This window comes from Brachycentrus maculatus, unplaced genomic scaffold (assembly GCF_059751285.1).
Source record: "Brachycentrus maculatus isolate JH-2025_06_01 unplaced genomic scaffold, ASM5975128v1 h1tg002103l, whole genome shotgun sequence".
Lineage (NCBI taxonomy): Eukaryota > Metazoa > Arthropoda > Insecta > Trichoptera > Brachycentridae > Brachycentrus > Brachycentrus maculatus.
The window spans coordinates 985-16,392 of NW_028282632.1; the positions used below are offsets into that span (position 1 = coordinate 985).

Genomic DNA, 15,408 nt, shown 5'->3' on the forward strand with positions numbered 1-15,408 from the left:
TTATGATATCCGACAATGTACATCACAGGCACCACATCGAATATTTATCAACAGAATTTAACGACTCTAACTAAACAAGAAAGTAGAATAGCCTGATTTCAATTTGTCTATCTATTCGGAGAAGAAATAGAAGCTATTCTCCAAAATGCTTCTCCTCAAAGAGTCATCGTCCTTTTCGAATAAGTTCTTAACCAAATCAGCATTTGATTCATTTTAGTCATCGGCTTCTTTGAGTGAGTGCATTCTGTAGCTCTTATCATAAAAAATTAGCTTTGAAGAAGAGTTACACGACATAAACTAAAGTTTCTACTCTCCTTAACTTACAACCTAATTGAAGAATCCTTGTATAAGGTCAATCTACAAGTCCATGACGAAGAAGAACTGAAAAATCTAATCATAGATATAGTTCCAGTTCAAATTCCTAGGCAAATGCACACCAAAAATTAATAATTGTATCAGCGGCGTCGATTGTATTCTCCGAAGGAAGAAGAAAGGCTTAAAAAAATACATTAAAAGTTTAGTAATAAGAAAAATACGTTTTAGTAGAATCGGATAGCTGTATAAAAGTATATGCCTGTGGGAATGATCAAAAACAGCATCGATCAATGTAGTTACTCGAACCTCAGAAGCCATAAGTTCGGAAAAGGAGAGTCTTCTAAAAGGCGAAAGAACTGCTGAGTAATCTGCATAATCAAGAGCAGCGCTAGTGGCTAAGCCCGAAGGTCTTTAGCTGAGTGATTTCTCAGGCGAATTCGATGATTTTTAGATGGGCGTATATCAAACGAATTACAATATTTAATTACAACAATACTAGATGTCTTATTTCAAAGAGAGAGCAAGCGAATCCAGAAATAAGCGCCGTGGGTCTGCCTTCAATAATTATTAATCGCCGCAGAGTAGCTAAATCAGCATCCGTATCAAAAACTTTGAAAGCTTCCCAATCTTCATTCATGAAACATTAACGATGATGTTAGATAGCCTCATCGAATTGACAAGCTACTTGATTAAAAAGAGTGATTTCATAAACTAGAGCTCTATTGTATCGAAGCCAGGCATCATCAATTTGTCATAAAAAAGAAAGCGCTAAGATTAAAAAAATCTCTTTCAACTCCTCCAGTTAGGCAGAGTGCTCGAATTCAAACCCCAAATAAAGTCACATCTCTGAGGTAGGACTTCTAGAAATTGAAAAGCAGACTCGAATAATACAAAACTAGCGCGAGCTACGAGAAAGTAAACACGGACTACGACCGAAAAAGCAATTTCATGGCGGAAGACACTGAGCTGAATTTGATTCGAATCGAATAAAACCAGCAAAAGTAATCGAAACAAATTAAAGATAGAGTGTAGACACTCGAGCAGGACATAGGAGAAGTTCTAATGCTTTATAAAGAAATATTATTTTCGAGTTGAAGATTTATAAATTATTTGCTACTACTCTTCTTGCGTTTATCTCTTTGTTATAATCTTAAAAATATTTCAAATGAACTTAAAGACTTTGGGCGACTTCAAGAAAGGTTAGCATTTGTTTTATGGCAGATAGTGACAAGGACAAAAACAAAAAAAAATAAACAACCTCCTACACTGGAGGGAAAGCAGCGGAATGGCTGTCGAAAATCCAGATGATATCAACTCATTGATAGCGAAGGCATAGAAAAACGACAAGTAACATTAATTTCATGTAGGAGTCCTTAGTAATATGCGAGTTCTGAAAAAGCAGTCGGAGGGCACGTCTGCAAAATCACTTTATATTCCAACGGTTTCATGATTGATGACGAGTAATATTACGACTACAATGATCCGGCTGAAAAAGACTTCATCAAGGAATTGAAATAGGGGAAAATACCGAAAAACCTTGCGGAAAAAATACCCGTCAGGGGGCCTCTCTGTAAGCTTATCCGACAAAAGAGAGGAAAAGTATACACCTCCTCCTCCACCACCATATGTTGCATTTTCAGGCTCAGGAACTTCTCTTTCTGACCCAGCTGTGAAACCCCCAACCAAATTCAGCAAGAAGAAGGGGCCTCAATAAAATTTCATCTTGGAACCAGATCGCAACAGAGAAGTAACTACCATGCAAATCAGATTAATAGACGGGCGAAGAATTCCCGTTGAGGCTAACCTCAATACTAGTTTACATGATGTTTTCCAGCATATTGCAACTGTAAGCGGAATTAGCAATTTCGAGCTTTTTGGGGGATTCCCACCCAAAGCTTTAAACTTAGATACGACCGTAGAGCAGAGTGATTTAGCAGATAGCACACTAATTCAAAGAGGATGATTGGAATCAGTTTATGCTCTGAAGATTTAAATACATTAAATTATATTTGAATAAATTCTGAATATAAGTACGAGTATAAATATACTTTAACTACAATGAACGTGTCTAATAAAATTGTTGGTCTTTTATTATTCACTATTTAAATGTGAATTTAAGAAAAAGACTGACGCCAATAATAATAAGGTATAAAGTCATGTTCAAATTAAATCTTTTCTAACATAAGTAAACCTTTCTTTCATAATTATAAAGGCATGTTAGTAATTTATAACATTTTCAGTAGAACAACAATACCTCGCAAGGTTATATTTTTATTTAAGAAATTTAAATCAATTAATAGAAAGTTTTAGATTAAGATCATTTATCCCACAGTCTAAATTACATAAAAAGGATACATATCAAAGAAATAAGATTATTATACGGATTAATAATTTGGGAAATCATCATACGAATACTCCAATCAGCTTATCTTCGATTTCGAAAATGCAATAAACAGAGTGATTGATATGTTTTACTTAAGAACTTTTCACTTACTTCACATTATATTTCTTCCCTTTTCTTCTCGTAGCTTATTCTCTAAACCTATACAATCAGACAAATTTTACGTTATATTGCGTCTTCGAAGTATTCTTGCTCACTAAATATTCTGTTCGTAAGAGTGATTAATTTATCGAGTTAGTCAGTTGTGACATTCTTTTCTGAGTGTAGGTAGGTTCCTTTGAAGAATCTTCCAGTTTTCTTGTCTCCTTTTTAGGTTGTAAGTGTCCCTGCTCCATGCATTTGCCCGTTCTAAAAATTTCCCTCATATTTTAGGCCTGTCTTAAGGTACTTGATCTTGCCACTCCCATGGAGCTTGCCATCTTTCATGTCGCCTTCATACTAATAATCTTTGTTTTGCAAAAATGCCTTCGAAACCACGTTCTCACGGAAAAGACCAGTGAGAGTGCTACCGTCTCTCATTTTCATCTTGCCGTGCCCAAGAAAGTAGTTATTATTGAAGCTCCCCTCAAATTTCTCATAAACTGGGTGACTGTTCCAAAAGTAAGTGCAGCCGTCGCCGCTCTTCTTTCCTTCGAGATACTTCCCGACATACCTGTCCTTGTTCGAAAAGATTTATGTTCCAAAGCCCTATGGAAAGTTGTTGGCCCATTAGCCTTCATAGGTGTGTCCATTCGGTTAAACGAATTTGCCCTTTCCTTGAAACTTGTCGTTGCTCATGTTGCCTCGATAGTAAGATCCATCGGTCATCACGTATAATGAATCAGCCCCCTCGACGGTACCTTGATTAAAAGTGGCATTAAGGACGAAGCCAGATGAAAAAACTACCTATCCGAGCCCATGAGGCCTCCCTTTCTTCCACTCTCCTACGTAATAGACTGAGTAAGGAATTATGAAGAACGATTATGCAAAATTGGTGCCTTCGAGCTACTTTGCACTTTAATGAAAATGAAGAAACTCTGGGGTGATTTTTCTATCTGAAGTAACGGGAATAGTAACTTATCGGAAGTAAATCTAGGAGAACATGGTTAACCGAGCATGGCACTTCGTAGCTCACTTTTTTGGGGTAGGCAAAGCTCGGATGAGGTTAGTCGCCTTCCAAATTTTATGGAATTTCAAAACTAATTGGATTGGATGGCCGAGTGCAGTCAACACAAAAAGCGTTTCCCATTCGGTTCGATAACTGTAACGTATTTCATTTAAATAACTCGCTATAGAATTATATAATAACTTCTCAAATTTAACAATAACAATTGGATTCAGTGAATTAATGACAATCGGGCATTCTGATTTTTGCTTAATCTTTTACGACGGACAGAATTGGGGCTTGCATCTTGTGTCGACTATCCCAATCTTTTTCATTTGTTGGGTCTTAATATTTTTTCGTTTTCATTGGGAAGACCAAAAGTTCGGCTCTTTTTTCATACTAAGTGCTTTCTAACATTTTTTAAGGCCCATCTTCCCATTAAGTGCCCGAAGGGTTTTTATAGAGCATCCTCGAAGGTAATTTCAGGGGTTCTTCCAGCTATTCATCCCAAATACTTTATAGTTTCCCGTTTTATTCAATTTAAAAGCTGTTCTGCTTTGAGCTATATGTCAAGAACAGTTTCTGTAGCCGAATTCTCTCGTTTAATTCGACTGAATGCTTATCGAGTAGCCCCACTATTTTCTGTATGATTGCTCTTTTATACTGCTCCGAAACAAACTATTACATTGCTAAATACACGTTATAACACCTCTTATATTGTCTCATTGCTTCGGGATAATCTTATTTGAAATGTGAAAGGTCCCCTTGTGCTTCATGAATTTTGGCAACTCCGATTGAGTCGATTTTCCTGAAACAAATACTCTACTTTCAGCCGAATATAAATATTTTTCCGTTTTATATAGATCCATTTTATTATCTCTGAGGACTTATGGCTTACTTTTGGAGGTAACGGGCAGATTTTCTAGGTTAGAACAACCATTCCTTCCCAAAAGGTATTCAAATTCGAAAATCCATATCTAGTCATTTTAATTTATTGAGATGTTCAAACCTTCTTTGAAATATCGATCTGCTTCCGAAAATTATCCAATCTTAGAAATTACAGTTCCTTTAGCTTTCAATGCTTCGAGCCGAGTTTCTAAAGGCAATAGGTTGAATTTTAAACGCTGCTGAAGTGAGCTCTGATCATCTGAAAGAGGGATGCTGAGCATATTCAATTATTTGAGGGCTGCCTGCGAGCCCTATTTCTCCAAGATGCTATAGGAATTTTAAATTTTCAAAGAATAAGTCGTGATTTTGGTTTTGAACTGTTGGCACAGTTTTGATGCATACAGAGAGTTGGCAAGCTCCAAATTGTAGTGGCTAATCAGTCCTCTCCTTCTCCGATTTTTGCATATTTATAAGAGCAAGTTAACTTCTTCCCTAAAAAAATCGTTTTTAGTTGCCCCAATATTCTCGTAGTGCGACCCGAGGCGATGCAGGATAGATATATTTTTCTTCAAGTAGTGAACAGTTTGTAAGGGAAACTCTTCCATTGCTTTATAGTTGTTTTGGATCTTTTAATAGAATAGTGGGAGGTATAAATGCTCTTGCTGGAGAGCGAGAAGATGCTCAATTTCTTCATTGTTTTTTTGCATAGAATTTGCAGTGTTTAGTACTTTCATGAGAGGGCCAGTCGCGATGTCGAAATCAGATGTGAGTATTCCTTTGGCAGTTTAACTTCTTAGGAATGAAGGGAGCCCTCCTGGATTTAATGAGCTGATTGTCCGAACCTTTAAGTGCCTATTCTTCTCTGACATTATGCGATAGATGCTTTCGATATTGTTCAGGTCAGAATCGATCAGCTTCTCTATGATAAAAGCCAGCTATTTATTGCGTGAGCGCACTAAGTTAATGTTAATTTAGTTTTGTAAAGGGTCGAGAGTCACAAGTGCGCATAGCACATGGGCCAATTGCTGCCGATCGCTAGCCTTAAAATCATATAAACCATTCTTAACTTTGGCTTTTAAGAGCTACTTCACCAAATCATGTGAGTAGTGGTAGACTCCTCTGGGTGTCAGAGCAAGCTTCTTGTCATTTCGAAGGTATTGTTCATATTCATTTTTGGTAATTTTGCGACACGATTACAAATTCAGAAAAGTATATGAGTGTTGTGCATTAGATTACTTCTGCCGTTCAGGGAGCTACAGATAATCTGATTGAGAGGGGTCGAATAGAAGTATTTTTGATGGCCGGATGTCCCGATGAGCAATACTGCAGATATCTATCATTCTGTAGCTTTATAGTATCTTCTCTGCCAGGTAGAGTTGTTAGTCATACAAGTAGTTGTAGCTGTTTGCTTGACGGTACTTCAAGATATCGAACAAGGAGCAGAGATAGGAATTAAACACCAAGACCAAGTCTTCTCCTTGCCTCGCTCGATAATGAAGCAGTGTTTCATCCAGGAATTGGCACCGGTGTGTCGGTTGAGGGTCCGGTAGAGACTGAGCTCATAAAGGGCACTTTTGAACACATAGTCTTCTACACTTTGGAATGGATAGGCTTTGACGATAAACTTCTAATTATTTCTATTGAAGATTAGCGGCTTGCTCTCAGAACTTCCCTCTTTCTAAGGCTTTTTCTATTCGTTCGCAATGTAGTACTTATAGTGGATCTGCGTGTGCTCCTCATCGAACTTATCGGCAATGTGCATTGCAGTTCGATCGATCATTGTCTCATATACAATCTTGGATTATAGGGGCCATTCATGCTTTTCTATTTTCTTTCTTTCTTCGCATTATTGCAGTATGTTCTGCAGTTCAGCACTATGTCTATTATGCTTGTTCGCATAAACTTAAGCCTGACGAGCATGAAAAAAAGGGGCGAAAACAGGTATGCATTATTTGATGATCTCTTCTGATGTTTTGATTGTGAACTATGCGTCTGTTTTATGGAGCTAATTATTCGAGCAGATGACCTTACTCGAATAGATGACTTTGACTTTGCTGAATCGCTTTGAGATGATGCTTGATTTGTGGTAGCCCAATTTTTAGAGCCCATTCTCCGAGTTGGCGAATTATTTGGCTGGATGCTACCCTTGCTATGGATATGCAGAGATAAAATTGGAGCAAAGTGAACCCATTCTATTATTATCATACACTCGCACACACATGCGCTCAGACAAATACACTCACACACTGATACACATTCATATTCATATTCACATTATCACTTGTTATGCCTATTTCGTGACATATTATCGTTCCTGTCGCTTTTGTCATAACTGCGATGCTGCCGGTCGTTACTATGGTAGCCTCCTCGACCTCTGTGGCCGGAGCTCTGGTCTCTGTTGCCCTGCTTCCGATACAACTACTTGCCTTTAATTGATTTGATTCTGTCATCTTCCTTGAACTAACTGAGCCTCTTGCCCGCCGAGACTTTCCGACAGACTAACACTCTGTAAAGATGCGCGATTTCCCATAGATCCTCCTTCATGGTGTCCCCAGGCTGATAGTTAACCTTGCCAAATATCTTGCATAGTATATTCTGATACTAATCCTTGTGGCTCTTATAGAAGTCAATAAAGTTCTCAGTGTACTCAATTTGCATTCCGTGCTTGCTCAGCAGCTTATTCAGACTGTCAAGTTCGATTAGATATTCATTGTTGTATGTAATTTCTCCAGTTTCCGTGTTTTTATTACCAATTGAATCTTGCTGATAGAAACCATATTCATTCCCGAACTGCTATGTGAATTCTGTTTGCTTGAAACGGATCGAATAATACTGATTACCATAGTATGTGTATCCATTGAGATAAGTCCCACATTACTTTATCTTCCGCATAATCGAATAGCTATCTGGAATAGTAGCAATGAAGACTCCGTCGACGAGCAAATTCGATAAAATGCTGGCCAACCCTGTTTCCAATGACTGTTTGCTCTTGAACATATAATGGAAACATAGCTGCGCTGACACGATATCATAGGATGTATGCATGATGCTATTATAAAACGATGGAGTGCAAAAGTCACCACAAACTGTTTGCAATCGGTACGGTTCGTGCATTTCTCTCCATCTTTTTTCATACTACTTTATGCTGTCTTAGCTAAAATCTGCAGCCACCATATATCGCACTCGAGATAGCTTCCATTTTTTAATATCCTGTCCCCTTCCACACCCAACATCAAGTACGTGCAATAGGGGATTTCGATCACCCTTGCGCACATCCAAAAGTGTTTAGAGTGTTCGACACATTTGCTTTGTGTAGATATTAATGAGCACAGACTTCACCCAGTTATTGAAGCATAACACCTAATAGGTTGGCTTTAGCACTCTTTCGGCTTCGTTGTTGTTTTGTAGGGCTTTTTCATTGTAGTCTTATTTAGTGCTCTTTACTCCCTCTGTCATACTTTTTATATAAATTATGGAGTTATTAATTTCTGAACTTTAATTTTCTCATACAAAGCGCCCGTCCAACTGCTCCATAACCAAGGACCACCATGCATAAATTATTAGGCAAGTCAGTCTATGGCTAATCACAAAACCCCTGTTAGCCGGAATGAAATACCTTAAAAATCTAACTAAAAAGCCTTATGATCTATGTATGTATAAATTATGGAGCAGTAGTATCTATCGGTTCATCAAATTGGCCTTTGTTTAATCCATCTATTTAAACTTTTCTCTAAATCTACTTGGTTGGCTGTAGGTGAATAACACAATAATAATGTAATAGTTTTGAAATGAAAATACGTAATACAGAACTAAAGAATTCTCATTAGCATTTGCAGTATCAGCTCAATTCTCGTAAATTTTTTAAGGCTACTTCCAGAAATTAACCTAAAAACACAAAGAGAAATCCACTCTATTCTCAGGGTGAACATGCTAAATATTTTTAGTATCCAACATTCGACGTTGATATACTCATCGGAGCTTCTGCGAAAAGAAAGAATCAAAATATAGCTGCTTTTGTGAATAATACAAATACCCTTACCAATCGCAATAGTCGCACTCCTACTCGCCACACTCCCACTCATTAGACTCCCTCTCCCGTTCGCCCTACTCGCCACACTCCTACTCATCACAACATTCACAGTGATGACTGTAATCGTAATTTCATGACACAAAGAAAGATGAAGAAGGCATCTTGGGATAAAAACAACTATACAAAAATCTTCACATTTTTCAGAGACGAAATGCGAAAGTATCAAAGCTTAGATTCGAAAAAAAAGAAAAAGAAGCAGATTATCTTTAAGATGCATGGCATCACATAGCATTATGCAAAAATCATAAAAGCACTGTCCTCCGATAATTAAAATTATCCTATTTCTGATATCGACCGAGACCTTGATCAAATCCTCGAACATCCTACGAAAAAATGCAAGCCAACTTTTATAACCATGAGAGCGAAGACTCTCGAAGCTAAAAAATAGGCGCGTTTTTAAGATATGCGAATTCAGCTAAAGAAGGATGAGTAATCAATCATATATGGCAATGAATTAAAGATCGAGGATGCTCATGAAATAGCACCCAAGAGCATACAGCAACGCAATAAGGAACTTTCTTAAAGGTGGAATACAATTGACAAAAGATAGAAGTATATGAAGATCAAAAAGGTTTGTCGATAAATAGTTAAAGACTCGAAACTGTACATGAATGAGCAATTCACAACTTTAGGGAGGTTTCGTTTTATTACCGAACATGAACACAAAAGCAGAAATAAATCAACAATAGCATGACAACAATATTCTATTATGAATTAGTCAGTAATAAATAAGAGCATCGTTGGATTATATGGTTCGCTTATATCTGTGACTATCTTATCAGTTCAATACACATGATACTCATTCATAACAGTAAATATAATTTTAGATTATTAATTTCGTAACTGATTATTCGTTAAAGAAGAAAGGTTCGGAAGAGAATAATATGTATGTAATTGTAATTATGATTGCAATTATAAATATAATTAGCATAATATAATGATAACAAAATCTTCATTATACAGAATCCACGCTTCTCTTCGCCAAAGAAACTTTCATCTCTGCCGCAAACTGATATATCAATTCTCTGAACAATTTTAGCCTGAAAACATCCGCAATTTCTGTATCATCGCACATATTGACCATGGGAAATCAACACTCGCTGATCGTTTGCTCTAATTGACAAACACTATCCCTAAGAACTCCTCCAATCAATACCTTGATAAGCTGAAAGTGTAACGAGACAGAGGCATAACAGTGCAAGCCCAAACTGTGTCGATGCATCACACGCATGATTCAAAGATAAACAAAAAGTCGCAGAAGTATCTGTTGAACTTGGTCGACACTCCTGGCCACGTGGATTTTCACTATGAGGTTGAAAGATCGATGAGAGGGTGTCAAGGAGCATTGCTCTTGATTGACGCGACCCAAGGAATTCAAGCCCAGACCCTCGCTAATTACTAACTAGCGCAGAAGTAAGGATTGTATGTGATTCCAGTTCTTAATAAAATCGACATGATTTGTAACATCCACTAAAAATAAGAGTAGATTCGGACGTAATTGAACCTGACCAACATTTGCAAGATCAGTGCAAAAACTGGATAGAATGTGCAAGAGATCCTGAGCAGAATCATCGAAGAAATCCCTGCGCCCACTGTGGGAGGGAAGGAGGACAAGCTTAAACTGTTTCTCGTGAACAGTTGGTTTGTCAATGGGAAGAATGTCATTTGTCTCTTCTATGTGATGAGTGGGGCCTTGAGGAAAGGAGCCACCATAACCAGCTGTCATAATGGCAAATCCTATCAAGTTTTTGATGTCGGAGTGCTACAGCCAGAACTCATCCCTCAATAATACTTAGGCCCTGGACAGATCGGGTATGCTCTTAGCAACATGAAGCTCGTCAAATAAGCAAGAATAGGAGACACATTCTATAAGTTCAAGTAGAAGGTGTAGGCTGAGCCTGGCTTCAAGGCCTCCAAGCCGATGATGTATGCTGGGGTCTACCCCTTGGATCCAAATTAGTGCAATCAATTATAAAGAAAGTACTAATGCCACATATCCGCAGTCTCGAAAAACTTGTCCTAACTGACCCTGCTGTCACCTACATCAGAGAATCTAATGCGACTTTGGGTAATGGTTTTCGATGTGGATTTTTGGGGATGCTACACATGGATGTCTTCAGGCAGAGATTAGATGATTAGTACGAAATCTAAGCAATAATCACATCCCCATCTGTTCCCTATCGATGCAAACTGAAGAATGATAAAGTAAGTTTGCTTATAAATTAGATGATTGAAATCGAATCAGCTCTCGATGCTCCCGACAAAGGAGAAGCTTAATACTTCGAAGAGCCAATGGTCTTAGCCACTGTGGTTTCCCCGAGGACATACTATGCTGAAATCAAATCTTTAATATAAAGCAAACGAGGCAGGGTTATCACTGAGACTCAGGAGCTGAACAGGAAGCTCATCGTCAAGTGTAAACTACCCATGTCTGAAATTATTGTCGATTTTGTCGATAAACTCAAGTCAATCACTCATGGATACGGATCATTCGATTATGAGTTCGACGGGTTCGAAAAGGCCTAAGTAGTCAAAATGGTCATTCATATTATGAACGATCCTGTCGACGCACTATCGTTTTTGGTTCACAAAAGCAGGGCCCAAACATTCGGCAAAAGCATTTGCGAAAGAATGAAGGAAACAATCCCAGCACAGTTGTTTGCAGTCAGCATTCAAGCTCGAGTAGGCACTAAAACCATTGCCAAAGCAGAAATCGCGCACATAAAGAAGCATGTTACTTCGAAGTGCTACGGAGGAGACTACTCACGCAAAAAAAAACTCCTATAGAGATATAAAGAGGGAAAGAAAAAACTGAAAGCCATCGGGAAGATACATGTGAATAAAGAAACCTTCTTGCATGTGATGAAACACGACTGAGAACCATGTGATGTCTATCAATGAAACTCACCAGACATCATTATGCTACTGGCAGATGTCTTTATATTAATATCCACTAATAAAATATTATTCATTTGGTTATGAAGAATATTCTATCATTTTGTCATCTTTGCGAAGTGTGAATCTTTAAATCATATTAGTGATCAATGTGCGTGAAACTGTCGCCAAGTCTTCCGTCGGATAGCATTTTTTATCGAAGAAGTTCTCTGCATTGCTTTTTATACATCTATAATTATAATTCGATGGTTTCATCCTTGATTTCAACTATTTTTAGCTTTATATTTTTTCTTTCTGCTTCCAAGGCATTCTTTAACTTTTACGTTTCCTTAATGTGATTTTATCGTTAGTTTTCGTAATTTTTAATTAAGTCTGAATTTATATCTCTTTGTTCGGATAATTCACTCAGTGATTATTTATTTTTGTTGAGCTCTGCACTGCTTTATTCGACTTTGGACATTAAATTGGTCAATTTTTAGCTTAAAGTTGCATTTTGAATTCTCTACTGTGAGAATAGTTCATTTAGTTAAGCATTTTGTTTGCTTATTTGTTACAGCTTCGCTTAATATTTAATTCGTAGAGTTTATGCCTTTATTTGGCTTTCTCGCTTGTCATCTGCACTCTTTTTAATATTATATTCGAGCATTTAAGACCTCTCCTCGATTTATGCTTAAAGTTTGCTAATCTTTAACTGCAGTCCTTTAATTTAAGCTTCATAATTTGCAAATCGAATAGCTGATTATCCTTTCTATTTGCCCAATTAAAATGACAATGATTTTTTGGTTTGCCTTTCATTGTTGAGTTAAGCTCCAAGATTTTAAATAGTTGCATTAACTCTGTGGATTTCTTATTTATATTTCCTTTATTTTTATTGGTTTGAATGAATTTGGATTTCCATTTATTTCACCATATTGGAAAGTGTTTCCACATTCTTTTCTAGTTAGCACATTTCTCGGACATTCTGCTAATTTTGAATTTAATATATTCGATTTTGTTTCTGTAGTCGTTAGTTCTTCAAAGCAAATTAGTTTACTTGTCGAATAAGATCAGTCTGTTTTGATTAGAAGTTTATCCTCTTTTCGTAGTTTTAGTTCGAGTTAGTAGTGTTTCTCAATCTTTAGGGAGTTGCGTTAAAGTCTTGCTGACAATTCTATTAATAAATGTATTATTCATGAAAATTGTGTGTGTTTTTCAAGCCGGCTGATGGCTCTTCCTCAGCAGTGACATAATTGAAAGTGGGCACTCTTTAGATGGTTTTTCTTAATCTTTCAAATGGGTTCATTTTACCTTTTCTTGAGTTATCACGATTTTAAACGAATGATTATTATTTATAGTATCGCATAGTTATATATTTACATATAGTAAACAAGAGCCAATATAATGGCTAAAACCCTAGAATAAACAAAAATCTAAACTTCGGCTCCTGTCAGTTACAGCAAATGATAAGGTTTATAAAGGTTTTGCATTTGAATATAAGGGAGTCATCTATGTAAATAGGATTCGAGCAATGCCAAATAATAGTTTATAGATTAATTGAATTGTTGAATACATGCATTTATGCACAATCAATTTTTTAAAGCGAGGCCCTCTGTGAGTTTTTCGAAGTCGGCCGATTTGGTAAGTTTGACAATGAGTTTAGGATTGATGCTCCTGGATCCATCTCTTTCAACGTTCTCGGAGTTAAGACTAGTGATGGTTGCTAGTTTATTCTTGGAGAGAATTTGTGAGATCTTAGATGCCAAGGAAATGCATTCGCCCATAGCCTCAATTTGGATGCTGCCATGCTTCAAGAGCACCAACTTGCTCAAGAAAATGTTTTGGTTGAGCCTGGAATTTTTTCTAATTCTGAGCAGGTTATCTTGGTTGAACTTGTGCACTTACTTATTCTCCATTGATTCTTTTAATTTATCTTATATTGAATGAACACAAATATTCCTATTAATTCATAAAATTATATCACAGCTATTCAATTTTAATGCCTATTTCGATTGTGTGCTTTATTGTTTAAATTTAACACATCTCATAAATTTATTATAAAGCGATGGGAGAAAGGGTCGTTTTGGGAGATTACTATGCGTTGGGAGACAATGGCAAGTATCAGAGGCATCGTAAAATTAAAATACATTGCCATGACACCTAGACCGTTTAATAAAAACAGACGCCTGCAGAAAATGATCACTCACCGCAAAGATAATACAAAAAATAATCTAATGCCACTAATCTTAGTCCGAGATTCAAATGTACTTCGGAAGATGACTTCCAGAATTCGTTGCCACTTGTCAGTTTGCAGAGTCCCCTTTTGGCTCGGCAAAATGATCTGGACTAAAATTAAGAGAACCATTTATCGATGAGTACGCACACTGAACAGCCCCGCAAGAACAACTAAGCCTCTCCGAAACTTAGGGGCATTCTCAAAAGATCACTCAATTCCCCAAATGATTTCTAAACAAAATAGAAGCGAATGAAACAAGCAATCGAAGAATAATCTGGAGGCGACTCAAGTGTTCGAAATCGTAGAAACTAAACAAATTATATTGAAGAGCAGAAAAATTCACGCATGAAATTCAGAAGAGAAAACGAAATAATAAATAGCTTCCGGAGTGTAAATTCGTAAGTAGGGGACGATGGAATGAAAAACGAAGCAACTGAACCAACAAATAATAAAACCCAGTAAAGTAAGCAAATTAAACCAACTAAAAATCACAAAAGAAATAAGAGTAATTCGGCTCGATAAAGTGATGGATAAAAGTTGAACAAAAGAGTAAACTCCCGAAATTAGTTCATTCCGATTTACCCCATGAATGCAACTGAAGAATAACTCAATTATCATCGTTCGAACACTCCGAGCATTTATAGCATCGAACAAAATAGCAGACCACATTTAAGGAATCTGCCCGATATTGTCAACGAGCAGTCAGTAAGAAGATACCCCAATTAGATAAAAATTCGGCAAGGAACATAGGGCAACTTAACCTGCGTTAGGAAGGATCGAAGATACGCTCGCGCAAGGAATTCAAGGCCGATATGTCATAGCAGCATGCTAAACGACAGAAACACAGTCCGGTACACTGCTAGAAGATAGAACCAGGAATACGACCAAGAGTAAGAGTACTAAAGCGCATAGGACCAATAATAATACATATAAGACATGTAGGAGCCCTACTGGCAAGCAAACATGAAAGTCATCCCCTAGATTTACAGACTTGAGAATTAAGTGATGAAATTGTAAGAGGAGATGATCCTCAGCGAACATCGAATCATCAAGTATCAGATGTAAGCAGAAATTAAATAAAAGGACCGATAACTCGACAAGCTCATGAGAGATAATGAAAGACTCAAAAGATCAGCTGAGGAAGTCAAATAAATTAAGATGGGTATTCCATCCATGTAGCGTCAATCTTAAAAACAATTGGAATTTAAACTTCCACTTGCTTTCATTGCCAGCTTTATTACAGTATTACTAATTTGGGTGTTAGCTTTTGGGAAAAAGGAAGCTTGTTCCGCTTGATTCGAATTAGTGTCTAAGCTGACTATTAATTTATGGTAATATTGATGGTAATATCATATTATTCGTTATTTATATATGCATTTATATTCTACTACTCAGTGCTAAGTGCTAAGGAGAGGGTAATATTCGGGGTTGGGGTTGGGGTTGGGGTTGGGGTTGGGGTTGGGGTTGGGGTTGGGGTTGGGGTTGGGGTTGGGGTTGGGGTTGGGGTTGGGGTTGGGTTGGGA

General features: G+C 37.2%; 2 protein-coding genes across 2 annotated transcripts; both read left to right on the forward strand.

The window, feature by feature from the left end:
- Positions 1-1,779: 1,779 nt before the first annotated feature.
- LOC148298400 (uncharacterized) lies at positions 1,780-2,278 on the forward strand (the record flags this gene model as incomplete). The annotated part of the gene is given in 2 exon segments (XM_088276896.1): positions 1,780-1,885; positions 2,037-2,278. Coding segments are annotated over 2 exon segments (348 nt in total), but the record flags the coding sequence as incomplete, so codon positions are not given.
- A 3,160-nt stretch (positions 2,279-5,438) lies between these two features.
- Positions 5,439-10,567, forward strand: LOC148298401 (uncharacterized). The gene is given in 2 exon segments (XM_088276897.1): positions 5,439-5,453; positions 9,818-10,567. Coding segments are annotated over 2 exon segments (765 nt in total).
- Positions 10,568-15,408: the final 4,841 nt, after the last annotated feature.